Source organism: Amblyomma mixtum, chromosome 3, assembly GCF_055824585.1.
Source record: "Amblyomma mixtum isolate Tamu chromosome 3, ASM5582458v1, whole genome shotgun sequence".
In the NCBI taxonomy this organism is placed as follows: domain Eukaryota; kingdom Metazoa; phylum Arthropoda; class Arachnida; order Ixodida; family Ixodidae; genus Amblyomma; species Amblyomma mixtum.
The window spans coordinates 222,489,610-222,517,260 of NC_143014.1; the positions used below are offsets into that span (position 1 = coordinate 222,489,610).

General features: G+C 48.4%; 1 protein-coding gene across 1 annotated transcript; it reads right to left on the bottom strand.

Annotated features, from left to right (window-relative positions):
* Positions 1-27,651, bottom strand: LOC149353809 (uncharacterized). The gene is made up of 4 exons (XM_089577419.1): positions 27,269-27,651; positions 7,605-7,829; positions 3,874-4,077; positions 1-271 (listed from the first exon to the last, which is right to left on the bottom strand). Exons 1-3 carry the CDS (start codon positions 27,272-27,274, stop codon positions 3,940-3,942), a joined length of 369 nt encoding a protein of 122 aa, XP_089433545.1. The 5' UTR covers positions 27,275-27,651; the 3' UTR covers positions 1-271; positions 3,874-3,939.

Here is a 27,651-nt window from a genome sequence, read left to right on the forward strand (position 1 = left end):
AAAAGGTCGCTTGAAGTGTGGTCCGGCCGCAAGGTAAATACGCGCTGGAGTGTGAGTGGCGCGATTTGAGGAAAAACATAGCTGAAACAATAATCAACCACCGGGGCCCGTCCAGTGGCACTCTCGGTGATCGCCGAACTGTACATATGCGCCTGGATGAGGAAGGTAAGGCAGCACCCGGAACCGATGCGCAAGTTGCTTTACAGTTTGCGCCGCCCGAGGTTGCGTCGAGGCTGATGAGGCGTGAAGTCTGGCTCCTAACCAGCGGAACCTGTACAGAGTAGACAGATGGAAAATGAAACACCTAGTTAATCACCGATTGGCTCAATCTAGCAGTTCATTAAACAATCATTCAATGAAACACAATCAGATAGTGAACAAAAATATCCAGGGGTGCCTCTAGCAGTTCTTAGACTGCAGTGTGCAAATTAACTGTCACGCATGATTTATACTCTGTGCAAATATCCTCATCCAGTGTTGTACTACACCCGGATAAAGAAGATATATAATCGTGACAAGTCGTCCAACATTCAGCCACTTCGCCGCTTTTGCAGTTTGTACACATTGCCGCACTTGTTCGTGTTCTACTCTGCCCTCAAAGCCTCTGCTAATTCAGCGCTGAGAATTCGCGTCATCCGGATGGCATAAAGTGAACGATCGCAGTTTTAATGGTTGCCCAATTTACCACTGCGTTTCCGCAAGCAACAACACCTAAGCCTGAATCAGATGCTTCGTTTTCGCCGCCCCGGTGGCTCAGCGGTTATGGTGCTCGGCTGCTGACCCAAAAGACGCGGGTTCGATCCCGGGCGCGGCGGCTAGAATTTCTTTGGAGGAGAAATTCTAGAGGCGCGTGTACTGTGCGATGTCAGTGCACGTTAAAGAACCCCAGGTGGTCGAAATTTCCGGAGCCCTCCACTACGGCGTCTCTCATAGCCTTAGTCGCTTTGGGACGTTAAACCCCATAAACCAAACCAAACCAGATGCTTCGTTTGTTTTTTTTTTCTTTTTTTGTCAAACTCTTCGGGAAAACTGAGAGGAAAATTCAGATGCTTTCAGCATTTAAAATAATAGTAGAAAAGCCATCCATGAATTAAAACAGTGCTCGAACATATGAAGTCGGAAAGCAAGGCCCGAATTAAGAATGCTGCTTGAGCAAAGCTGAAATTTGGACGAGCCGGTACGTATTAATATTGCCTCAACATCGCAACAGGGACGGGTCGAAACGGAAACAGCAAACAGCGGTTGTCTTTTGTTTCCTTTTCGTCATATCCGTGTTGCGCTGTGGAGGCAATATGAAGAATGCTCCGTTCACAACGTGTATACGCTCCATAATGACTTCGTGTAGGTTAATCACGTTCTAGTGCTTAACAATAAACAAAAGCACCCTTGAATGATTGCTAACTTTACTTCTTATACTGTTTTAATTTTACCTTTTTCTTATATTTAGCATAATTATTCAAAGACCAGTTTACTCAGCCCCTGGATTGGTGCTGGGCTTCTGTGGGATTAAATCGCCGAAAAATGGGCCTTCCACTTCAACCTGATACAAGCTAAAAGCGCCTTACTCATGGCTATCTTTGGCCAATTTCTCTGGTGCGATTGAAATCAAATCATCATCATCATCACTTTTCTCCAGGTGAGGCAGAAAACTAGCCGGTGCGGTGACGGTAACCTCAAGTCAGAGTAAGAACACCTTTTACGTTAACGGTAGCGTTACCAATGGACCCGCGTCCTGAAACTGACATTAGAAGGCATACCTTCTCGCGTAATGTCTCGTACCTCTCCCAGCTTAAACAAAGCGTCCACACAATTCCTGCATGCACGCACAGCTCAGAAACGCACTACAAGACGGGCGCGAATAAAAAATGGCTGCGCGCGGTGCCGGGATACGTCCACGTGAAAGTTACAAGATGACATGACTGCTCTCTCACACGCACGAGGTGGCAGAAAAACGTTCCTCTCGTCTTTCCTGCGAAGACGCAGGCGGCCACGAGTCATTCTCTTCCCACTACAGCTGCTTGCGGCGCCTCGAGTACCGGCTCGAGGGAAAACGAGGGGACCAACATCCGCTGGCTGCATGTCTCGGCGACGAGGGGTGTGCCCAGCAGTGACAAAGTCGCACTCCCACGCAAGCGAAATCGATCGAGCAAAGGGTGACACAGAGTACGAATTCTTAATTGTTCCCATCTGCTGCGCATTTGTAAGGGCGTGCTCCAAGGCGTACGATGTGCGCGTCTTGCTGCGCGAAGGGGAAAATGTTCTGATATCGATCGACAATCCGAACGTGGTGCGGAAGCGCGTCGGCTCACTTCGACAGCTATAGGCCTATACGCAGTCACGCAAGCCTAGCCTGCGGCAGTTTCGACTGCCGCAGTATTTGCGTGGTGTTTTAATCGTGGTCACGCCGAATCGGACCCGCCACACGCCAAGACCGATGACGTGTGAATTTTCGAGAACTCTAGATCGACTGACACAAGGCTTTTCTCCTTTGTGCAACGTCGGGGGAAACCACCCGTGCGGACTCGGTGCGCGTATGTGTGACCTCGTTCCGAGCTTGCATTTCTCTGTCAAGGACGCCGTGCTTTCTTTCCCTTTTCGCTGCTGCTGTTGTTTTTTTGTCTCCCGCTGTTTCCCATTGTCCGGTAACGTTCTCGCCCACACTATGCCGCGGTTTCTCACTACCCGAAACGCCTTGCGAGCCGGCGAAAAAAGAACAAGGGTCAAATCCTTTCCGGCCGCGCATGAAACACTTCTCTCGAAGCCGCCCCGCATAGTTTAAGCCGAACTTCAGCCAAGAGGGTATTGCGCCGTAAGGAGACGCCGTATAGTGCCCCGCATATGCATCGGACATTCGTCCTTATTGTGTTGCATCCCGGTTCCCTCGCGACAAATAACAAAAGAAGCCGGAACTGATCAATGCCGGTAGTCCCCGCGTGCCTACTCGCGTCTCGCTGGCTGCCCGAGTTCTACGTGACCTGTGTACTCAAACGCCGTGATGAAGCTGCTGTTTATTCTCGTGCTGGCTTCCCGGGCGATTAAAATGGAGCTCAAATTTGATCTCGAGACCCTACTTGTATCGTTTGTATCGTTTCGGCGTTTCTAAGAATGTTACTCGTGTTCGGACAATCGCGGCGGAAGAGTACTGGCAAGCTGTTGTTCCGAACCTCGTAGTTTTGTGCAACGCCTGTCTTGGCGCTACTGTGTTTCTTCTCTATAGAGAGAAGCTGCTGAACTTATTCCCAGAAAATTGGACACGTGTCACTGATTCGCACCCTTTCCATGCTCATGACAAAGCAGTCACCGGAAATTCCGGCATCATAAATAAAATAATTTTCCTCATCGCAACCACGTAGTCTTTCCAAAGCGAAATAAATAACTGTCGAGTACTGCCTAAGCGCGTTCGTTGCGGCAATCCCCCTAATAGAACTATGAGCAAAACACAGATTTTTATCTTATTAAGTCAACGTCCTCTTAACCTTTCCCAGGCCTCGTAACACCTGCCTTTCGCTTCTAAACTTAGCTGCCGCCTGCATGTAGAAAAGAGTAGTTATAGTCTCGGTAAAAGAAGTGGACATGTGTTAATAGCATACGTTGTGCTTCCTGTTATGAACATATTGACAGTAATGATGACAATAGTGCATACTCAATAGTGCATCAATAACGCGTGTAAGGAATCTCGTAACGTAGGAACTATATTTACATGAGACGTCTATGCGCGGTCGAACGTACAGTTTAGTCCTAGTCCCTGCTGTTGAAAGATATGTCTTTAAAAAAAGCGGGCTACATCAACGAGGGCACGAAGTTCGATCACTTTTGCTCCATGTCATGAGGCGAGGCACACTGGTGGCTGCATTGCGGCGTGCTGAGACTCACCTTATGGGATGCGGGAGAGTACACGATGCCTCCCAACGCGGATGCCTGGCTATGTGGACGCCTGCGTCATTCCTCCAGGTTTAGGAAGGGCCGCCGAATGAGGCTTCCCAGGTTGGCGATGCCGGTGGCGATGACAGGCCGCAGGTTGAGAGCGGGTCGGATCATGTTCTGGATGGCAGGCCGCTGGAGCATGGGGCGCAGCACCTGCGCGATACATTCCCAATGCGGGTCAACGCGGCACGAGCTCTGGACAAGACCGCGGTAAAAGTACAGCTGCTTAGCATGGCAACAAGCTATAGCTGACGCTTTCGGCGTTCACGAAGCAAACAGGACAAGGATTTTTAATGCTAACCCTGAGCTTATAGCAGAAATACGTCTTCATTTATCAATTAGCCACTGCATCAGACTTGGTTTGCTAACTGGCCAGAACAGTTTTTTTTTTTCGATCATCTAGAGCTGCACATATACGCTAAAGAGGAAACTGACAATTTGTTATTGGTGTCTTGTCGAGGTGACTGGAGCTGTAACGAATGCCGGCTCCGTGGTGGGGCTAACGGCACTTCGTGCTGTAAGTGAGTGCTACAGCAAACTCCCGTAATTCGTGTCAGAGAACAGTTAACCGCCGGAATTCTTCGTGTCCGCAACTACTTTTCAGCCTCATGTTTGTGGCACTATCATCGGGTACCCAGCGTACAGCGTGCAACTCAAATGCAAAGTGATTCCTTTTAGGATTAAGTAACGGCTTATTACAGACCATGACATGTAATTATTGACAGGGTAAGAATAGTGATACTCGAATTGTGGGCGACACGCCGCGGTGGCTCAGGGGTTAGGGCGCTTGGCTACTTAGCCGGAGGAGCTGGGATCAATCCCAGCCGCGGCGGCCACGTTTCGAAGCAGGCGAAACGCGAAAGGCGCCCGTGTGTTGTGAGAAGTCAGCGAACAGTAAAGAACCCGAAGCGGTCTGGATTAATTCGGAGCCCTTCACTACGGCGCCCCTTATTGATCATTCTCGCTTCGGGAGGTAAAAACCTCACAATTTACAATTCACAAATTCTGGGCAGAAGCAAGTATACCACTAAGTATGTCCGATAACTCGTGACCTACGTTGTGAGTCCCGTAAGAAATGAAGGCTGTTGCATATAAGGGGCTGTTAAATTTCCTCCTCGCCAAAACGGACTAACACCAGGCAAATATTTCTTGGTCAAATGTTTAGGGGAATCCCCCAAGATGGAGTATAATTGTAATAAGGGAGCTATTACTCATTTGCATCCACCAAAGCGCAGCCATACGGCTACTAAGGAAAGCTATACAGCGTTCTTAGAAACTTTATAGTTAAAGAAAAATTCGTCCTGGTGCGTGGTTCGAACCCGGAACCATCGCTTTCTTCCTTGCTTTCTTCGAACAGCCCGCGCCAAGGTTACCGCAACCACCGCTTTACGGAACGACTTCAGACGCAGGTGAATGTGCGTAGCGAAAGTGTCGGCGTCAAATGGCTACGTAGCTTCCGCTTTCCCGTATGGAGCGCTCTGTGCGCACTGCAGAGGGAAGGGAAGGCCTAGCTGTCAATTTGTGTGCACTGGAAGCGGGCGAGCACCCCTGCTGGGCCGACTAATTCGGTGAAATCGGCCACTTTAAGCCTTGCATACGCGTGCAGTTTTCCCACAAAATCGTTTGATCTCAGAGCTCGAGGCCTTACATTTTTTTCCATCGCAGTTTTACGTCCGGTGCCCCGCTGACTGATAGCGCACTATCTTTTAGTCTCGAATTGACTTGAAAGGACGCAATAACGTCTATATAATGTAGGCTTTTTTCGGCCCCGAAATGACGCCTTGTTGCGAATCATTCTACCCTCAAAGCTGAATGTTTCGACATTCTGGTAACTGTGCTGTGCAGTTGGAGCCACATATCCGAATGCGTCTTAAGCTCATGGCTGCTACAAAAAAAAAATGGCTGTGGCTCAACTTGGTTAAGCCGGGAAATCGCGAAAGCAATACCCATGGCTACGCCCTCGCTCACATGATAGTCGTGCTCTTGTGGTGCTTGTGTGAAACTTGTTGTATACCTTGGTGCTGCTGTGGTGATCACTTGGCTGTTCTATGTACAACTAGTAGTGAAACTATAATCGCTGCGCTGTGAGGATATACTTGGTTGCTGGTGATGTTAATGCAGACTGTATAACTGCTGTTCCTGCACTGGCTACAACGGCATGCTTGGCAAGAGGGACCGTAATGAACAGAATGAAAATTGTATTTGAGGAAAGGAAATTACTCATTAACTGTCTCACATATCTCAGTAGACACTAGTCGAAAATTGCATTTGAGGAAAGGAAGTTGCGCAGTAACTATCTCACATATTTCGGTGAACACCCGTCAAATTTCGCGCGCGGTGACGTCACGACAACTTGGGTCAATCTGAAACGCGGACAAATACGCCTTGCTCGTCGGTGAATTGTTTTTTGAGGAAAGGAAATGTATCTGTCTCTCATATCTCGGTGGACAGCTAAACCTCGCCGTAACGGGAAGGGAGGAAGATGGGAGTGAACGAAGACACCGTATTCACTATACGCACCTTTGTTCATTCCAAACCATCGAGCTGGCATGGCGGAGTGGTAGCGTGCTCGACTCGCACTCCGGAGACCGGGGTTCGATTCCCAAGCTCGGCAAATTTCTTACTGTGTTTTATTTATTTATCTGGCCTGACTAGAAAGGTTTGACTAATTGGTTAAGTAGGGAATTAATTAAACTCAGTCAAACTTACTTGGAGCATCACTAAACGATCCCTTTAATTGGTTGCATGGTTAGTAGGCAAAGTACAATTGGCCCCGTTTGAAATTCGCGCACTGTGACGTCACGACCGTTTCGACCAAATGAAAAGCGTGACATTTCTGTCGACAGCTCCTGCTTACAACGATGAGGCATTAAAGGCTTCCGCCTTAAAAGCGCGCTTCGATCGCGGAGGCGCGTCACGCCGTGGTGGCACCGCCGCGGCTTGCGACGGCTCGAGTCGGTCGCCCTTCTCTTCGGCCTAACGTCACAAAGCACCTGTTGCGCTCCTAGCGGAGAGCGCAGGCGTTAGGCGCCGGTGGTGGTGGCACCGCCGCACCACGCCAAAGGCTGAAAGTGCAAGTAGTAAAGCTTTCGCTTTAAAAATGGGAACACTTAGGTTCCGCCCTTGTAGGGTATTACGCGATAGCGTTAGAGGCTCATCTTGCCCACGCAGACACGGATGTAGAGTCCATATTATGTGGAAGACACGACATTCATACACAAAGGCCCGCTTTAACCAAGTCACACGAACGTGCCGGCCTGGCCTAGCAGTGGCGTGTCTCACATGCAATTCCAGGTGCAGGGGTTCGACTCCCGACTAATGACCCGAGCTTTCTTTCCAGCAGAGTTAATTAACTTCATATTCTTACATATCTAATTACGTTTCTGTCTTGTTCCGATCTTATAATCATCAGTTTTGTAATGTTTCATTCACATCATGGCCCTCTTGACCAATCCGGAGTTTCCGCACTCACCGGCGATTGCGTAAGCCGGGTTCCCCGCATTAAAATACACATGGCGGCGAACTAAAAGCGAAAGTACTGCATTTTGGTTACAGCGGCGTGTAAGCTATGTTGGAGTTTTTTTTCTCTCTCTTCGCTTTCTTTTCGTCAGCTTGACTCGGACGCGAGGCAAATTCTATGGCGCCAAGCTTTCGTTGCCGGTGGACAGCTTCCAGCGTACCTGCTGCAGGCCCGGTCGCAGCCTGATGGCGTTAGCGCTGAGTGCCGGCAGGAAGTTTGGGCGGGTGAAGGTGAACGTGGGCCGCCGGATCCAGCCCCGCAGCGCCTCCAGCAGAGGCGAGGTCCGGTACTGGTCCCAGGGCATGAGCAGCTGCTCTTCCTGGCCCATGACGCCGCTCTGGGCCGCCGCCAGAAGGGCCACGAAGGCCAGTGCGAGGTAGAAGAACTGCGAGCGGAAAAAAAAATGGCAGTGGTCAAGACAAGGCCTAAGCTTCTTTTTTTTATTTTTTTTTTTTGCAAATGCAGTTCAACTCGGGGGCGGATTTGTAGGGGATTTGGGAAAGGGGCGGGGGACTCAAGAGAGAAATGTTGCACAAGAAAACCATGTTGAACCCAATTTTTTTTCACCAAAAAATCTCCAAGAATTACAGTGCAGTGCAGTGCAGTTGTAAGTCCTGGTACTGAAGATTACTGGTCAACATTTCGTATTTTCCCGCCTTTGATGACGTCACACCGTTTCGAAGAAGAGCGAGTTTCGCCACTTTTTGGGCGACCCCTGGTATTCGTGTTGATGAACCATCTAATGCATTCGCATTAAAATGTTAATGCCTTCTGTAGTTCACTAAGAGTACTGGATAGTGATTGAACAGTGGCAAATGCCGCAAGTGCCTACGGGTGCTAAATGCGGTCATTTTCAACACAGATAGCAATTCCATAAGTTGCGATCGCAACCAGTCCTAGCCGGCTGCCTGTTATGTCATTTTATGCGCCTTCTTTTCCCCATTATTTCCAATGAGCCACGCTTTATTACATAACGATAAGCGCACGAATGCCTGCTGTTTCCGTCATTCACTTTGGCGGACAAGTTTGACAAATTAAGGTGGGTGGATTAGCGTATTTATGGTTGGAGCACGTTTGCTCGCCACTTAAACAGTTGGCATGTGCCAAGATTGAGATAAATGCTGTAAGGACCCTCTCGTCCGCAGTCTCACGAAGTTGTTCATTTTGAGCGGCCTTGTTTACTTCGATGCTGTGTATCGTGTTCAGTGAAGAGGACTGGGCCGTATGTTATATTAACTAGGATTACATTTGTTCGCGACTTGCACGAATTACAGGCGCTGTTTTGTCGATAGATTCGGCCTCCTGTGAGCCGAGCAGTTTTTTTTTTTAAGCTGTCGGCGAAAATGAAGCGGGTGCAACGAATAAAACATTCGGTTCAAATTGCGAAAAGCCGCCGGAAAAGTAAATCATAGAAGGATCCGCGTGCGTTCCGTAGGGAATCTCAAATGAAAAATAAAACATTTGATAAACTATAAAAGTAAAACTAATAGCCTTGGTATATTATTTCATTTTAGCGAATACTTTGGTTGCATTATTGATAACTTTCTACGATAGAAAATGCATAAGTATGGAGTCGGAGTTGCAGCTTATGACTTCATCCTTAATAAATGCCAACAATGTGTCAGTGTTAACAACTTGTGTTAGTTCTTTGATTATGTTAAGTGTACTGCTCCTCAAAGAAGAACAATAGGCACTTTTTATTTCATATAATAATGACCTTGCGAATATTACAGATATGGCAAAATTTATAATGTATGTCAATGACACGAGTGTGTTCTTTAACAGAAAATCTGCAAGTTAATTACTTGCCAAACAAAATGCCATTCTCGAAAAGCTGCTACACTGGGCTAATATGAACTCCTTAAAAGTGAAGGCTGCAAAACCCAAAGCAATGATTTCCCGCTCAGTAAGCCACACATTATCCACTCCTTGGGCGCTAACCCTTGGAACCGATAGTAATTGAGGTTCTCATCAAGCACAGATGTCTAGGCGTCACCTTTGCAGAACATCTTAAGTGGTCTGACCGTAAACAATATCTGACTAAAACTGATCTTGTACTGTAGGTGTCATGTGTCGATGAGCGATATATTGCTTGTAGAAACTAAGAAAACGATATGCCATGCATTCTTTCACTCTCAGATCAACAACTGCACTTTTTCTCTGGGACCATAGCCATTACGCATGTACACCAGATTCTTGTCATGCAAAAATAGGCCATCTGTAATTCCGTATTATTTTTGCGCATTGCCTCGCGCAACACCACTGTTATTTCTCTCACACAATATTCCACCGGTAAACAACTGTTACACCATCACATCCTATTTCTTATGAAATCTATGGCCTCCGCCGCAGTAAATTCCTCCTCAAACCTATATTCTTAAAACAGGATCCACCAAGGTTTACAGCTCAAACAAAACAAAAAGGACAGTTCGTCAGGTTCGGGAGGCGATTGATGAAATTTTTAACTCCTACCACACTAAATTCAAATAAATAGTGATGTGAAAATACCGGTATTAAGAAAAATGCCTTCTTTCAGAATTTTCTGAGACACTTGATGGATGACGACCGTTGTTTCTCTTGAATATCCTGCTCCGTATACTTTCCTTCATCATGAATGTACCACAGTCCTGAGCAGCAAATTCCGCATTACTATCTCTGTCAGCTCATCGATAACGTTTAATTTATTTGCTAACCTATTTTTATTTAGGTTTTCATTAATTTGCGAATGCTCAGTCGCATTGTCTTCTTGACTGAAAATAAACTTATGCCCTCTGATGTCATTCTTTTTTTGTCACATTGTTTCATTTCAATTTGACTTCATTGGTAAAGAAGCTATCCATGTATGTACATATCACGCAGTGAAGTTACGTCACTTGAGCATTTTCAGCCTTTGTTCTATTATTTCTGATATTTGTATGCTGTGTATTTCAACGTGAGGGGCTCCGGGCCGAGTCAAGCTACTTTGTAATTAGCTTTTTGCCAAGGGTCCTTTTTGGCTCTTACAAAAGTAAACAACGTTTTTGGATTTGAATTCTAAACCAGCACCGTAAGACTCCTGTACATTTTGGAAACGAGAAGAGTGCTGCAATGTTGTGGGCAAGCATACCTTACGACTGTCATTCTTCTTAAATTGAAATGGGAAAGGATAGCACTCAGAGCAGCTCAATTCCAGCTTCCAAAAACTCCGTTCTTTTAAGTTAAGCCGCGCCATTAGATGTTGGCAACAAAGCGTTCCTTGAAAAGTTATGCAGACATGAAAAAGCGTGCACAGCCGGATACCGCTAAAAGCCCTTGAACCACCTTTCTACTCACTGTTTTCTCAGAGTAGTTTTCTTGTGCGTCCGAAATTTCTTGCTTTAATCGCGTATTTTGAATTTTGTTTTCTTCTTTTCTGTGAGCCAAGACGAAGGGAGGTAATGCAAACCAGGGTCGGGATAGTATAGGCAATTCTGTTTTAATTGCATTGTATTTCCTTCTCATTTTCTCCCGCCATAAGTTGCTGATTGCGGCAATACCGGGGCCGTGAGTGGCTTTGCCGGCATAAGGCTATGGTGAGGGGAAAAAGATGTTGAATGATCTCTTTCAATTGACCCTCAGTCAGGCTAACAATCCGCCACCTTGCTGCAGATGCAGGTGCAGTGATAAAGGCGCTTATTAGTGGTGTGAACAGATGCGAAAATTTTCTTGTTGGTATTTGTGCCTCAAAGACAAAACTCCTAGTCGTTATTGGTGAGCTTGTTATTCAAGGCAGCTTCTTGTTTGCTTAAGCATTTCTAAGTCTATGCAAAGTTTACTTGAATAGAGAGGCCTGTTGTCTTACCAGAACTACGAGGTGATGTTGCTGACCGTCCGTTGCACTTCCTTATGTTAGCCAGCAGGGGCTGGGTTACTCATTAGTTGGGAGGCAAGGCAATCATCTACAGAAGCTGCCAAGCACGGCCATAATTTTTGATGCGCCTCGTGTGTTACTAAGAATGTTAACTTCTTTTTCTTTCTTCGCCATGTTAAACTAGATATCCGTGTTTGCCTCTGTCGCCGGCCCACGCTGACGCCGTAGGTAAAAGTGGCAAAAACGCACAGTGCGATATCGATCCTGAAGCTGATTCTCAGCAGGGACAAGTCTTCGGGCAACAACGCAATCTGTGTTATCGCAACTGATAGCGTGTTTTTTCGCCTCGTCTCAATTAAAATCTTGAAATCTTGGTATCCGCCGTGGTACCACTAACGCCCCAAATTTCATTTCACAGTTCTCTCTTATCTTCCCCTTCCAAATAGCGTTTCTAAGGTTTAGTTTTGCCACTAAACTCCAACGACGACTTTCTATTCTGCTTGCTGTCGTTTGCGCATACGCAACAATGGCGCAGTGTGGCACATGTTCGGAGAAAATCACAATTTAGCAGCTGCAGACTCGCTCTTATAAACTACTTCCCGCCCTTCATTGGCGTCCCTAATCCTAACTGTTATGAGAGTTAAGAAAATCAGTTTCAAGCATTAAGACAGTACACCAGCTTCCACGGATGGTAACTTCATTCCACAGAAAAGAAGGTAGTCTTTTAGCGAGCATTTGTGCAAGGAAGCACACAACCTTTTCCTAATCGAACTCGGCAAGAGGTTTCTTTCATGTATACCAGCATACCCCAGCCACGCTATCTTCAATTTGCTAATCAGCAGGCGAGTCCTCACTTCCCTCTTCACTGCATGCTCTTTGCGAGCACAAGCTCCGGAACACTGTGTTTTCTTAGTGTAAGGTTTTATTGTTCCTGTGCATCCGGCAAAATGTTATTGATTAGCTCCTGGCCAGTGAATGCCTTCCTCGGCGACAACCCGTAATTATTGCCGTAGAAGAAAAGGTTTCTTTCTCCGGGCTGAAGTAGAATCATATACCATGCTACTACCGCATGCGGGACTCAGGGAACTTTTTTCGCTGATAAAGAAAATGATACATCTTTTGATGCCTCACACGCTTTGCGACGCTCTGGCCCACATGCACGAGGCCCGTTTCCACTCTTGCTTGTCTAACATGCAAGTACAGGGTTGCAAGTTCCGACAAATGCAAATCGGCCCCGCCGCGGTGGCGCAGTGGTTACGGCGCTCGGCTGCTGGCCCGAAAGACGCGGGTTCGATCCCGGCCGCGGTGGCCGAATTTCGATGAAGGCGAAATTCTAGAGGCCCGTGTGCTATGCGATGTCAGTGCACGTTAAAGAACCCCAGGTGGTCGAAATTTCCGGAGCCCTTCACTGCGGCGTCCCTCATAGCCTGAGTTGCTTTGAGACGTTAAACCCCAATAAACAAATGCAAATCGAATGGTTCTCAGGTTATATTGGTCTGACGTGCGATTTCCTGAAATATAGAGCGCTGCGTGTGTTTCTGTTCCGCATTTGTCAGTTAACATACCACGCCTCCGTATCTCGACTGTGGCAGGTCAGCGTGGTTAGGTCGTATCACTGTCTTCTGTTTATCTATAAATATTGCGCTCCAGCGTGATGGTTCTACAAAAAAAAATAACTGTTCTTCACGTAGACAGATAACCCAGAGGGTCATATGGGACATCTTGCAGCATGCCGTGGTTGCAGCAGTAAAACTGAACAAAAAAACAGAAACGGTTAACCCTTTTAACGAGGATAAGGACACAATTCGTCATTTCTATCGCATGCAGACATCAAAACGACGAGCAAAGAAGTTTTTTTATATTTTTCAATATTTCAAGTTAAATGGTCGTCTGGATTGTGGCTGCATATTTAGAAGTTTTTCGTCAATCCTTTTGTTCTTTCTTCGCCCCTGCTCACCCGACTAGCGTGGAACAAACCACTAGAAGACCGCATCTGACCGATCTCCGAGTAAACGGACCAAGGAAGCTCCCAAGACGGCCCTTCCCTTACACAGGCAGGCTCCTTCATCTGCTGTCTCCGAAGTACGAGAGCACTCGACGGGTAGATTAAACATCGCGGACGATTGATATACCTGCCAACGGGCTGCTCACGCGCTGCGACAATCTCGCAATGACAACTCCTCGTTGAAACTTGGCACTTGAGAGGGGGTGCTTGACGGGCGAGTTGTGCAAGTGGTATATACGCCCGTGTATTCAGCCAACGTGGACTCGGAGAGGCCTGCGTTACGGGGAGCTGCGCGCCGCACAGGCGCTCCCTTCGCGACTTCCACCGCGCGCCATACCCCGCTGTAGAATGAAGCGGGCCAGCCGTCGCTTCATAATGCGCGTACTGGCAAACAGAGCAGGAGGCTGTCATATGCTATCTCCCGGTGAATCTGCAGCGCTGTCGTTTAAAACGAGTCCCTCGAGTAGTCGCACGCTCTAGAGCAATGAGAGCAATATGCTGTAGATTTAAAAGAACACACTAGAGCAGGAACGTGGGAAAGTGTGATATTCAGGACGTTATGGCTGTCACATCGCTAAGTGCGGAGCTTGGATAAGCCTTCGTTTGTCCCCACATGCGCATCATTACCAACGGTTTATGTAACTTGCACCAACGTTAAGAGAGGACGGGTGTATTTCGCAAGAACGATATAAAATAAATACTGCTGGCAGTCACCCCGCTGCATTTTCTTTATTTTTCCATCAGCTACTAAGTTGGTTCGCATTAATTAAATTGGAACCACTACAGAAGAGAGGTGCGTCAAGTTTCGATCGAAAGCTGCGATGCCAAAACAAACCCCCAGTGTCTTATTTTCGCAATGGCGCTTTTATGAAACACCCGAAAAACGCGTCCAGAGCAATACGTGAGAACATTAATCTGCCCACGGCAAGTGCGCCTCTTTTTTGAATTTCTCGCGCCTGACGGCGTGTCTGTCCCAGCCGTTGTTGAGGCGTCGAAGGTGGTGCAATCGCAATCACTATCATCACGCTACCGCGGCGGTAGTTTCGAAATTCTCCAGAATTTCGCGCTTGGCTATTGGGTCTCTAAAAGGAAACGCACGATTTTGCGAATGAATGTTTCTCTTAACCTTCTAAAAGTTTCTGGCTATCAGTCTTCATGTACCCTCCGTGGTTCCAAAGGTAATGATGCTACGTACATCGAGCAAATAGTTGATTAATTGGAAGTAAAACGTAATCCTGAGTGTGGTATATTTGAGCGCCGAGAATTCTAGCTCACTTTAAAAAGCGCGAAATGAATCAGGGTTCGTATATTTTGTTAGTAATTCATTTCCTGTTTAGTTATTTTCCCTCTTGATTGTTGGCAGCTGACTAATTTGGCATGATGTCTTAAAGATAACAAGAAAGGTCTTTCGGTGGCTCTGTATCAATGGCGAGGCTAACCAGTGACAAAAAAAAAAGAATAGGACAAGAAAAGAACGTCTCCAAACTGCGGTCCTAGAATATATTCTGAACCTTCGTACCCCTTTTACGCGAAAATCGGGAGGTTGACAAAAATCGGTAGGCTGACATTCTGCAGAGGAATTTGAGAACTGTCCCACTAATATCCCACTAGAAAGTGTGCCACTAATAAATGAATGCAAGCTAAACACAAACACACCTCGCAGCATTTGCACAGAGCTGAAAAGGGAAAAGTGTGGCAGACTCGCTTCCGAGTGCAGCGTTCCTGAAATGTCGGGGCTGCTTTGAGCTTTTGACATAAGTGGCTATAGAAGCTGTGCTATCGGTCCAAAACGGTTCTAGCAATGCGAAGAGGGGGTCATTTCGCCATTAAAAGGAATCTTATGCGAGCGAATACTAGCCTGTCTACGACGGAGCGATAGATGTCGAGCTCGCTAATTTAACGCCCGAGTCCTAGCGATGAGAAGGTTTCTCAGATAAAGACAATATGAAACTGACCGCCAAAGTGGACTTGCGTAAACTCGATGAAAGGCGCCTTATATACGTTCAACCAGCACAAGAGTAGCTCGGTATATCTTCATAAGAAATCTAAAACCATGACATCAGCTATACTATGCGCGTACCTCAGTCTGATAAATACGCCTTTCAGGTCGGAATGTGCGTACCAGAGACAACTGCCTGGCGCTCATCAGCATGGCGGCAAAGGTCGTCCTGCCGCAATTAAGAAAGCTTGATGCCGTTTTAAGTTTATCATGCGGCTTTGCAGGAGTCGAAATCGCTGCAATTGTTCGTCCAAGAATCGATCGCAGGTTGATCCTTGTGTGCGGCATCGGTTTCCCAGTAATGTAGTCAAAATGTCGACAAAGAATGTTCCGGGATAGAACACAGACCACAAATTCGCCGTACAGAAGAAGAAAAAATGTAGCTGTAAGTCGTAGATGAACTTCCATACCGGATCGCAACGTACAGCCTTTGCCAAAAGTTTAGAGCCCAGGGGGTTTGCTTCTAGCACTATTGTGGCACTCCTGTAGCACTAAGGGAAGTCCTGCGCATCGGAGGGAGCAGGACCAAAAATCTTCTTACCTTCAGGAAATTTGGGACGCTGAGGATGCATTACGAGCAAAGCAATGTGGCCCAGAAGCAAATCCCCTGAGCTCTAAACTTATGACGAAGGCTGTACATCTCTGCCGTATTCGTCGTGCGGCCTTCGAAGCTTTCGTCGGATATCTGAGTGTAACGCACGCGTTGGCATTTCAAAGTGGTTATCTACGGTGCCAACTTTATGGCGTTTCCGCATAGCTGAGCTCAAATTGCATTGGGATTGGGTACAGTGTTCCTATGGAACTTCTAATTGGGGTAATTAAATAATTTGCTATAGGTTACAAACCACGAAGAGAAGCAGTAGCCCAATCAACGATATTTCTTTCATAACAAAAGGCCAGGATTTCAGCCTGCCAGCACTTCCTGATTTCCCGGCAATGAATTATGACCAGAAGCGGAGCACAATGGCGTGTTCGTTGGAATAATTCTCATCTGATTTAATGTTGTACGGCAAGAGCTGCCGACAGTACAGTTCACTTTTGGCGCTTTTGGCTGGACAAAGAAGTCATAGCCCAGCTTCAGTTTCGGAATCAGAACGCAACCAATTTCACAAGACGGAGCCGCCACACGTGATATCGAAAGGTCACTCTCACCGGGCCACTTCACCATATACCCCGCTTCTTATCCCGAATGCCACAAGTTAGTTTTATTTATTCATTTTTTTTTTGTTATCTCCCCACACCCTCTTCAGCGAAGGGCAGTTCTCACACACACAGTGCAGCGGTCGCCGCTCCAAATGACACGTTTCTCGTACTCCCTGCTCTCTCTCAGAAAGGCCCAAGATGTCTGGGACGATACCCAAATCCTTCGCCCAGCTGCGCACGTGCACATGGCACCGATGGCGTGCGTGGCACCCATAATTCGAGCCCTTTGAGCCCCTGGGTAACCTAACCTGCTCGCAAAACTGCTCCGAAATAGAATAGGGGAACGAATGAAAGGATGGGCGCTTGGCAAAGTAAAGAGCGAGACAGGGAGAGACAGAAAACCCCGAGAAACAAGAAAGGAAGAAAAAAAACCTGCTTCGCGAAAGAACCGCTACAGATAAGTCTATGTAGTCCGGCTTTATCTTCAGTCGTCGTTCTTAAATTTCCAGCGCGCGTCGCGGCCATTTTCTTTTCCTCCTTTATATCCATCCCCCCCCCCCCCTCTCTCACTCACACACACACAAGACCGAGGAAATCGCAGCACGAAGGCAGGTCGGACGGCCCGCAATGCCACCGCGCGCGAGGATCAACGAACGAGGGAATAGACGACGCGCGCCACGGTTTCCCGTCTCGAGCGCTACTGCGCTACTGTTTGGCGCGTCGGAGCAGCAGCACTATGCTCGATACGTGTGCCCCCTGCCAGGCCATTCGACACGGGCGTCGATCGTTCGGGTGATCCGTACCTCTTTCTCTGCTCGCCCGCAGGGGTGTCCCTGCGCCTTCTGTCCTGACCTCCCGTTGGAGCCGCTCCCCCCTCCCGCACGCTCGCTATCGTTCGCAGTGCACGCGCCGACGCACAGCGCGCCTCTCCACGTGAGTGGAATGCGGTCACGGGTGGCCCGCGCACGCGTCCCGTTCGCCTGCTTTCCTTTTATACTTTCCGCATTGTTGCGCATAACGGTCCGCAAAATTGCGTAATTGCTGCACTGTCGCCGCACCGGCGCAGCACTTATCGCGGCGCCGCGTAATCGTTCGGAGGAGCGTTGGCATGTGCGAGTCCAGTGCAAATATTACGAGTGGAGACGGCTGCAGCGTAAGGCTTAAATAAAAATGTCAAAACGTGACACGAGAAAGCAGGGAGCCGAATTGGAATAACGGCTGTTTTAGCGTCAGTAATCTGCGCATCCACTGCGGTTGATTACGTGGATGTTGAGTGGGCCTCGACGTGAAGGCGCTACTGCTTTCCAGCATTGTTTTGTACACGCGCAAGTCCAGCTCTCTTGGTCATCACTTTTAATTATAAGGCAACTGCTGAACGTTGTAAGATACCTTAATGAAGATACTGATGGGAAGGGTCTAGCCTTCCGATGCGTAGCAAAATCTTGGTTTTATAGTTGGTCTCGCGCTCAAGATAGACAACGTGATCATGATCGACAACGTCAAGATAGACAACGTGATCACTGCGCCAAGCTGTAGTTCTCACAGGGTGCGATGGCGCGTGATTCGGGGATTCTACATCAGCGAGAAGCCAGTTGATTCGTCGAGTGCAGCGATAGCCCCACGGGAAAAGAAGATAAGGAAAATTCGTCAGCGTCACTGACTACCTTGTCGAGAAAAAAAAAACAGAGAACAGAGGAAATGTCGCCACTCGCTCGCCGATCCAATAATACTTGATTCTATTTCGGAGATGCTGCTGTGGAAAGTGTTCAAAATCGCCGCAAACAGTGCACTTAAAGTCATATAAGGACACCTAGAGTCCCGCTCGTCTAAGTCATGCGATCGTACTTCTTTGGGGACGTGCGCAACCACGGAAATGAACTCAGTTCCTCAGCATAGTTAAGACTACAGCGGACAAGACAAGAAAAAGACGCAAACACAGGCGCTATTTCCCGAGAACCACCCTATAATAAAGTGGCTCTTAAATGCGCCAGAAAACCAGGCTCGAATTCTTCAGGCTGTTAGCACTTTAGGACGTTTCTTGATCAATCTACACTTTTGCTATACTACGCCTGGCGCAGACAACTCGCCATCTGTAGCTACGTGCCAGAAGTTTCGCTAACTATGTCCCTGAGTCTCTGGCAATGAGTTTGAGCTTTCACTTGAGTGGCATAAAGTTCTCTAACAGATGTGATCGATGAGGTCAACAACCATGTCGAAGCGTCTGGGCTGTTAATACAAAGCTTTGTCGCTATAGCACTTGCCTGCAAGCTATAACTCACTGCGCTCATGCGCTCTCGGCAGGAAAAATAAACGGCTTTAAATTTGTATGCCTTAGTCGCTTTGGGACGTTAAACCCCACAAACCAAACCAAACCAAATTTGTATTGTTAGACAGCCATAGGGAGGGTGTGCACGTTTATCTCGATTCCCCTTGCCAACCCCCTCCTCCGCCCAAGTTCCGGAGCCCAGTGCAGATTAAGCCCGCGTGTGTCAGTTTCGCTTTCCGGAACTTTGGTCGAACGAGGCCTTCGGTGGCACAGCTACGACGTCGACGCCTCAGCTGCCTTGAATCGCTGCTCCAGTCGGACAAAAATGAACCTGTCCACTAATCCTATGATGGCGCTGTTTCGCTTTTCGGCGGTGCCACTGCTTCAAAGCTACATCGAAGGCGAACACAAAGTTATCAGACTTCAGAAAGCGCAATCACCGATCTCTTGCGGATTTCTGAAACGTAAGCACTTGGAGATGTTTGCGGTTTTCAAGAGCCACCGCGGTCGCGGTTTTTTTCGCTAAGAGCAGAAGAAGATAATGTCATGGTCAGAAAAGAGAGCAACGCTTCGGGTCCTTCCTGCGTCACCGCCTAAATATGCTCCCTATGCTCAAGCGACAGAATAAGAGCACACTGCCTTGCGCTACGCTCAACGAACGTCTCAGCAAGTAATCTCCGCGGCGAACTTATACAAGCAGACATTTGTTCTATAATTGGAAAACGAGCGGGTAATGAATTCATGCATGGCATTGTGCTCAGGCGTGGTGCGCACGATAAATGGGCCTTCCCTCCCCGGGCGGCAGCCATTGTATGCTGTTCCATGTGAGCGAACTGCGCACCGGCCATGCGTTAATATTGGCCTGGAACGGGTGCTTGCTCAACTGCGTCTGCAAGGCACTCGGTTGAGAACGAGCGCATCCCGAAGATCCAGCAGTTCACGGTCCGCTGCCAACGCCTAACGGTTGGTCTCTACGGGAGGAGCCGCGGAGCGAAGACTCTTTCTTTGGTTGGCTGCGACTTCAAGTCGGCAGCTGGACCACTGCACTCTCTTTGGCTTCAGATAAAGATTTAAACAACTTTCATTTCTTCGAGCGGGACGCACAAGGAAAGGAAACTGAAACCAGCACGTGTGTTCGGGCGATCTCTACAGGCAGGTTTTTTGAGCTATACGCATTGGAACGCCACTGGGTTTGACAGCGACTGCCGCGAAAGCGAGATGTTCATACGCACACTTAGGTCGAGAGTGGGATGGGGCATACCTGCATTTGCTGCTGTGCGAACCCGAGCGTCAAATGCTATCAACAACTGCAATTGCCTGCAAAGGAATGCGCAAATAAATAAGCATTTACACCACTGGCGAAGGTTGAAGCGGTGGCACTCGGAGCTTCAACATTCGTCATTCGCTTTGGTCAAGAGCTCCACACATGTTCTATATCTCTTAGGCAAGTAGTACAGAGAAGAGACGACACGTGCGCATTTATTCTCGCTTTTCGTCCATTTCACTTTCTTTTTTCGACGATCACAGACAGCAGTGAGCAAGAACAAGAACAGACCTCTGGCACCGTGGTCAGCTCTCAAGATCCACGTGCCTTCAGTTGCCACTGCACGCGTCCTTTGCCTGGCTGAATAAGCGCGCTTATACGTGGGAGCAGGGAAACGAAAAGAAAAAGTTTCAACGTAGAGAAATCTATCACTGATTAACGCCCGAAGTATCGTACCACGTCAAAATGTCGCATGTATTGTGTATCGTGAATTTTAATCTCGTGAATTTCTCGGGGCTCGAATTTCACCTGCATAACCGTAAGGCATTTTAGATTTCTCCTTCCCTCACCGTCATTTCTTCTACCCATTCGTGGATATAGACACTACGGAAGCTATGGGCTCAAGTGTCTAGGTTTGACCTCAGGTAAAAGTGAGCATCTGTGTGTTGAGGGCAATGCACTCATCGTACGAAACAGACACGTTACGTCGCTACGTTGTAATGAAATAAATAAAACTCGTATGCTCATCAGGAGAGCTGCTTAATCATGTCACCATGAAAGCATGTTTGCATGCCATTTCACGAATGATATTCGGAGAATGCTGGAACCATCCTTGCAGACGAGAGAATGCAGATGTCAAGTGGAAAGCGCCAGCGAATGAGGAAGCGCAGATGCGCAACCCGTTTGTTGCGTCACTATCAACGTCTTGGTGTTTCATTCCAGCGCTCACCTAGAGCGACGGCTGAAACTAGGCCCGTTACAGTGGCATGGTAACCGTTGCCTCTTTCCAAGCGCCCTCATACCTTGTGAGCCATAACCTAATTATACCACGAGCCTGCCCCCGACGCACCGCTTAAAGCGTTATGCAAGTAAGCCGCAGTGACCGAGGCTGATACAGCGTTCCTTCTCCGCAACATGTACGACCACACGCGCGCGTACACACACATCAACAGTAAAGACATTCCCCTCTCAATTCAACGCGCCGCCGACTCGTTCCATCTTGGTTTCGAGAAAAACCATGTTCTCAATCTCAGATCACTCCCACCGAGGCGGGTTAGCTGTGTACGCGTTACGGATGCGCCCATTAAGGCCCACGGGCTGGACGCAGCAGTCTCACGGCCGGAGGAGTCCACCTCAAGCAGCACGTGTGGGCGCCGAGCCTCCTTTGAGAGATCGCCGATGCGTGTCGGCGTGGCGCGCACCTCTCTTCGCGGGCCCCTGCCGCCCATCCTCGCCCCGCGGCCGGACCGCCGTGCCCGCGCGCCGGTGCCGAGCGCAGACAGCAATGGCCGGCCTCCTCCTCTTCATGTTAAGCGGCCGCCCCGGGGCGGCTGTCAGAGCCGCAAGAAAAGGCGTCCGCGGCGGACCGCGAAATCGGGACATTCCTCCGCCCGAGGGCCCTGCGGCACGCAGCGACCGCCCGTCGAGCTCTTCTTCGCGAAGCACGTGTTGCGTTCGGCGACGACGTGCGGACACCACACGCTGCTGCCGCGTCTGCCGCGCGCCTAGTCTCCGCCGTCACCAGCACAGCGCGCTGGAGGACTGTGTGCGCTAAAGAAACTGGCAATTCTGCGCGCATCGCTTCTAGATGCGAGTCACGATGTCCGTGTGTCTGTCTGTACGACACCACCGGGGACACCGTCTTGTCGGGCACTACAAAAGCTTATGTGTACCCGAAGCACTGCAGCAGGATCCGTTACCACGTCCGCGGTCCTGTTTAGTGGCCAGGATACGCGCCGTAACTCACGCAGCTCGCCCTAAAAACGCGGCTGACGCACTAAGGAGCCTTCTCAAAGCGCTCGCAGGTTCCTGGAGTTCTTTCAGAACGCTGTCTTAACAGGTAAACGTCGGAGAGATGATCTTGGCCGGTATTTCCAGATGTCACCTCGCGAGCGGAGAGATTGAATAACATTTTTCAGTTGGAGAAATGTGCCCTACTAGGCCATGCACGCTTTGTCGCACTGCACGCGGAGCTTCAGAGGTGGAAAGCTTCACACGATAATGTTGTGCTTTTGATATTCTCCCTCTTGTGGCAATGTTTGCGAGGGCAGTTGTAAAGAGTTTAGTTCCAATCGGCGGCGGCCACAGGTTTGGAGGTGAAATTTCAAACGCTATAAGCTTTAAAATTCGGCAGAGACACTTTAGACTGCTTACATGTGACAATGCGAAAGCATTAAAGCGCTGATTATTACTACGCTTCAGAACGACTATGAGTCATGAATATAACTAAGAGACATGACTATGCATACTTTGTACACACTATACACCTTGCGTTACGTTATTTGCGAAGTGCTGAGTCATGAGTGATGGCTTTCATACGTTACGTTTAGTCATTCATGATTACATGTGTTCGCTCACATGTGTTGGGACCTTCGTACATCCTCGTTCTGACATCAGGAGAATTTCGCACCACGGACGGCGACGGACGCCGCCTTTTGTGCTAACGGGACGTATAAAGTTTCGCATTAATATTTCGTAAATTTCTTCCGAAACTAAGACATATCGCGCAGCTTTTGCGGTGTAAAACATGAAGCAGGAATTGCCCAAACACTGCACAGCTGAGGATAAACTTGCCACGTATTTGTGTCGTCTCCGGATATTAATGTATAATTGACTATTGATCGGGGAAGATCAAACTAAAGGGATCGATAGGCCTCAAGGGCATTCAGTAGGTTGGAGAAACGAAAAATAATGAAAAATAGTAGCCCCTGCCTGCACCAGATACGTACAATAGGCTTAAACCAATTATAAAATAAAAGAGAAGCCTTAGGGTAATATTAAGTTTTCCCACCCGAAGCAGTGTTCTTTATTTAAGGAGGTGGGGGGGGGGGGGGGGGGATCATAAGGAGTCGAAACTAACCACGGCCACGATGACGCCTGTGGACGAACCATCCGCGCAGTATGTCCAAAGCGTTTGCACGCCTGCCTTCGGCAACGTATACTTAAGGACGTAAAACCGTAGCCTTCGCGCCGGAGGCACAAGCCGCGAATCCATACCTGATCATAGGAGGGGGCTGTTAGACGCCGCCTGTGTTCCCTCCAACGCAGATATTAACGGAGCGCACATCTAACGCGGCCTTTTAAAACGTGCTAGCGATTCTAAAGCACCCATCACGGCCAGAGTGTATACGGTAGTTGCGAGGAGCATTATACTTTCGGTGCTGCCCAGTCTGCGCTCGGCAGGCCTTTTGCACGGCCATTCCGACACACGACGCGCGGATCCATATAACGGAGAGCCGGGCGACCGTGCTGAGGAGCCCCCGAGTTTGACTCTGTCTTCTTTTTTATTATTTCTTTTCATGCGGGATCCGCGCGCACATCGCCACACAGCAGGCTGGTTGCCTACTACGTGCATGGTGGGGGGACGACGAATGCCATTGAGCTCCTTTGAGGTCGTTGGTCCGGCGGAGGGAAGGTGCGATTTTTTTCGGCCAGCCCGCGTAGCTGCCGACGCAACTAACCTTCGGGGCACTCGGCGTGCCGATGCTCCTGATTGCGATGCCTCGCCCTCGCCCGCGGAGCAGACTGCCTGGCTCCTCCGCGGCATCCCGCGCGCTCGGGATTTTCGGCCCCGATTAGCGCGCTGCACCGACGGGTGAGGAGGGAGGCCTCTCTCTCTGTCTTCAGTTCTCTTCGTTTTTCTTTTCTTCTTTTTTTCAGCCAAGCTTTTTGAAATCTTTTGGACGCCCAGTTCAACCCTATCTCTTTTTGTTAGCGCGGCCTGTTGCGACGTTTAAGGCGTAATTTTGCTTGCGCCTGCAACGCTATGGTCAAACACCGCGCCTCTGTTTTCCTCCTGCGGTTTCTGCTGACTCTTCGCCTAATGCAGACGCACTGAAAGCACGTTTGGAGTAAAGCGGGAGTGTGACCAGAAAGGTACAGAATAGTTCCTTTTTTTTTTGGCGCAAAAATGGCTTATCAAAGATGCAGTAGAGAAATACGCAATACCAATTTAAGGCACTATTTCCTGAGCTTTATATTTCATCATAGCGAAAGCTATCACTGGGGCCCTTTCCGGAGGATGCTGACGGTCTGCGCCTTCGCGTAGACCGTCAACATCAGAGTGCTGTCGTCTGTTCTTCGTCCTGTTTCTGCGCGCTGCTTTTTTTTTTATTTTGTTCTCGTGGTGTTTTCGTTTCACCAACTAGCCCAACTACAGGCTTTTCGAGGCAGACTCCTTAAAAAGCACACCCCGGAATCCTCAAAGTCACGAGCCTTGAGAGGAACTGTCCATAGGTTCAGTCCGCTCAAAACTCGCTCGTGGTTGGCATAAGCACTGAACAATCATTGGAGGCAATGAAACCACAGCCGGCACACCGACCAATCCCGAGGGCGCCAATAATTCTTGGCAATGATTCTTCAAATTTGGCTCAGGCTTCTAAATATTGCATCCTTCACTGGGGGGAAGGAGTTTGGTCGAGCGATAGTAGTCAAGATGGTAGATCAAAGTTTTCAGTATGAACTGCCTTTTTGCTACGGGGGGCGCTGCTCATTTTTCCCCTTTTTTTCTTCCGCGATAAGCGTCTAAAGGCACTGAAAATCATATGGAAAGCATCATCGCATCTTAATCCTCCAAATGTTTGCAACATGCGGCACGCAATTAGTAGATGTCTCTTCACAGGTACGCTCGTTCACAAATTTCTTCCATTGCCCCTGCCATCTTTTGGTGCCCTTATTTCAATCTGGAGGTGCAGTGGCAAGCAGGTTGTGGGGTGGGGGGTTCTACATTTCTTTTTCTCTTCCCACTCTCTGTCTCTTCCTAGTAGGCGACTGTTGGTGGCACGGCAACCTGAAAGCATGGGGACATCATGAAGGCAGTAGACGTAACCAGCAAAAATTTCACGCTTATTGAAAGTGTTCTGCGGAGAACATTAGATTCAAGTGGGTGCTGGTCCTGCTAGCTGCTACCACTTGGTCGTGATTTTGGGGGCGGGGGGGTCTTGCTCTCTGCTACAACTATGTTGTGCCGTCCACAAATTCTCATTCCCTTCCGATTGCAATGGCAGATTTTCCAGCGTGCCAGCACTGTAGATCTGAAGAGAAAACTGGGGAATTGCTCTCCCACTGCCGTCACTCTGACAGTCAACGAGTGTCTCTGAAGGCAGCACTCAGCCGCTGGGATTCACGTCCCCTAACGGAGACCAGTATTCTAGGACCGTGACCTCAGCCTACGTCGGTCAGGGAAGCTATCAAGGCGCTCAAATCTAAAAGACATGCTTGAGAGTCAGTCTGTAGACTCACTGTGGACGTCCTGCGTTGTTGCCAACTAATGGACAACATGGACATGATTCATACTGATAACTGAACCAAACTTTAGACTCTTCTCTATCTTTCGCTCCCTTTACTCTTCCCCAAGTGTAGGCGTAGCCGACAGGCTTTGCCTGCATGGTTAACCTCCCTCCTTCTTCCTTTCTTCAGCTTCTCTCTCTTGCTCTGCCGCGAGGACGGAAAAAAATATCGGGGAATCAGAATTTGCTGTTTTCTTTTTATTTTGTAGAAACCGCGATCATATGGCCGTCCGCTGCTTGCTTCTAATGGGCGCTGAATAGCTGCTTCTTCACTGCACCTTACGCAACACGGAACTTAGTTGAAGCGGCATTTGGTAACACTGAATTTACGCGACATAGATAAAGCACATTTATTGTGGCCAGGACAAAATCTTTCTTCTTTACTTTTCATTTTTTTTCACCCACTACATGTAGATCGCTATCACATTTCCGTAGGTTATTTTGAAAGCCGTGAGTTTAAACAATGGCATTCGCTATTTTCAGCTCGCCTAATCACGGGCTCTTAGTGTCCAAGCTTCCATGGCTGGAACTTAGGTTTACTTTCCAATTCCATGATGCGCTCTCCATTTTCGCTGTGTCACTTTAGTGGCGGAGTATTGCTTTTTTTTTTGGCGCTGTTGTTGGCAGTGTGCCTTAGGGTAATGCAATGTTTTTCCCTTGAAACCCTAGAAACTTTCTTTCTTAGCAGTATGCCGTGAACGAGTGCGCCACACGTACACATAGGAAGCCGCTTTGTGTAGGTGTGTTCACATTCGTTTACGTTTTCTCAACAGACAGCACACAGATAGTGCAAGCATTTTTTTGTGTGTGTGTGTGTGCGTTTTGGATCGCTTTTTATCAATGCACGCCACACCACCGAGGATGTCGATATTTACCGTACCAGTAGGTACTTTTGGTAAAATCAGTCGCCCTGTGCGAACAACAGAGGGTGAAAATTTCACCTCTGATAAACGGAGAAAATGTGAAGCGATTTTGCCTTCCTTTCACAACATTGTTTCAGTAGAACAGATTCAAGTGGCTTGATCGTGCTCAGGCCCAGGACCTTTTATAAACAGCGTAAAGTTTACTTCCACGATTTAGCAAAAAAATTGCAGCAGGAACGGCGCTTGGCTTGAAACGCCGTGTAATTAACGGTTAAAGAAATTTCTCGTTCTGGTGGAAGGTTTTTAAGCGGTAGTGTGCGACCTTTGCTTAATAAGTAGCTTTGAAATTTTCTAGTATAACACTCAGTCAACACGTGCATAATATCAGCTCAGTATTTAGCCCCACTCTCTTTTCTTTTTCAACCGTCAGCTGTCATGCACACAGGGTTTACGAGCGGAAAAGATAAGAAAAGGCTTTATGTCTTGAGGTTTCATTTTTTTCGACGCTTTCTGATTGTTGTTGCACCATTGTTGCTCTGTCCGTTTCTATGTCAGCGATTTAAAGAACTTCTTACGCTAATCGCAGTTTTGCTACTTCAAAGTTAACTCTTAATTACTTCTATTTGAACGCGAGCACTCCAGCAAACGCTCAGGATGAAGACATTGGCATGCATGCGAGATTTGCGCAAACGCATTGCTATTGAAAGTACTGTACTCTTCATATAGTGAGATCGATAGAAAATGTTTCCCTCTTTAAAGTCTGAAATCAGTTGGAGACGCCGCGGAAACATTTTCCAGTGGCTCACTAACAGAGGAGACTCGTACATCAGTACTGTTCTTCTCTGCGCATCTCAGACCTCTTATTTTCATGGATGAAACCGAAGCTGCACACTCGCCAGAAGCACCGCAACAGCTCGGACAGGGCGTAAACCTCTGAAGGGAGCTCACCTTCATGCTCACTGGAAGTCCGACGTCGCCGAAGTGCTCAGTTGTGCACGTTGGGTGTTGGTAACCGTGGATGTACCACTCCGGGAAAGCACAGTCACGGAGAAGTGAGAAGGCGGACTCAAGTCCTGGAGTTGTCAAGTGTCCCGGGATGAATCCCCAGCAGGCGCGGGCAGAGCAGAAACGAACGTCCTTTTCGGGCAGCTGTACACAGGCGAGGCAAACTCGACGACAGTCGCGGCGGTCGCTTCACTACTGTGCTGGCCGGGGAGCAGCGGAGATGGAACGTCGGAGGGATGGGATGAGTGGCTGGCTGTCGGCGAAGCGGCGGTGTCGGACACCGCGGAGAGCTGGGCACGGGAAGAGCGGAGCGCGATGAGCGTTGC

What these genes read in the sequence shown, in the direction of transcription:
- LOC149353809 (XM_089577419.1), bottom strand. An exon ending in TGCGACCGGGCCTGCAGCAG is followed by an intron (nt 4,078 to 7,604) that starts GTACGCTGGAAG and finishes TGTATCGCGCAG; the next exon opens with GTGCTGCGCCCCATGCTCCA.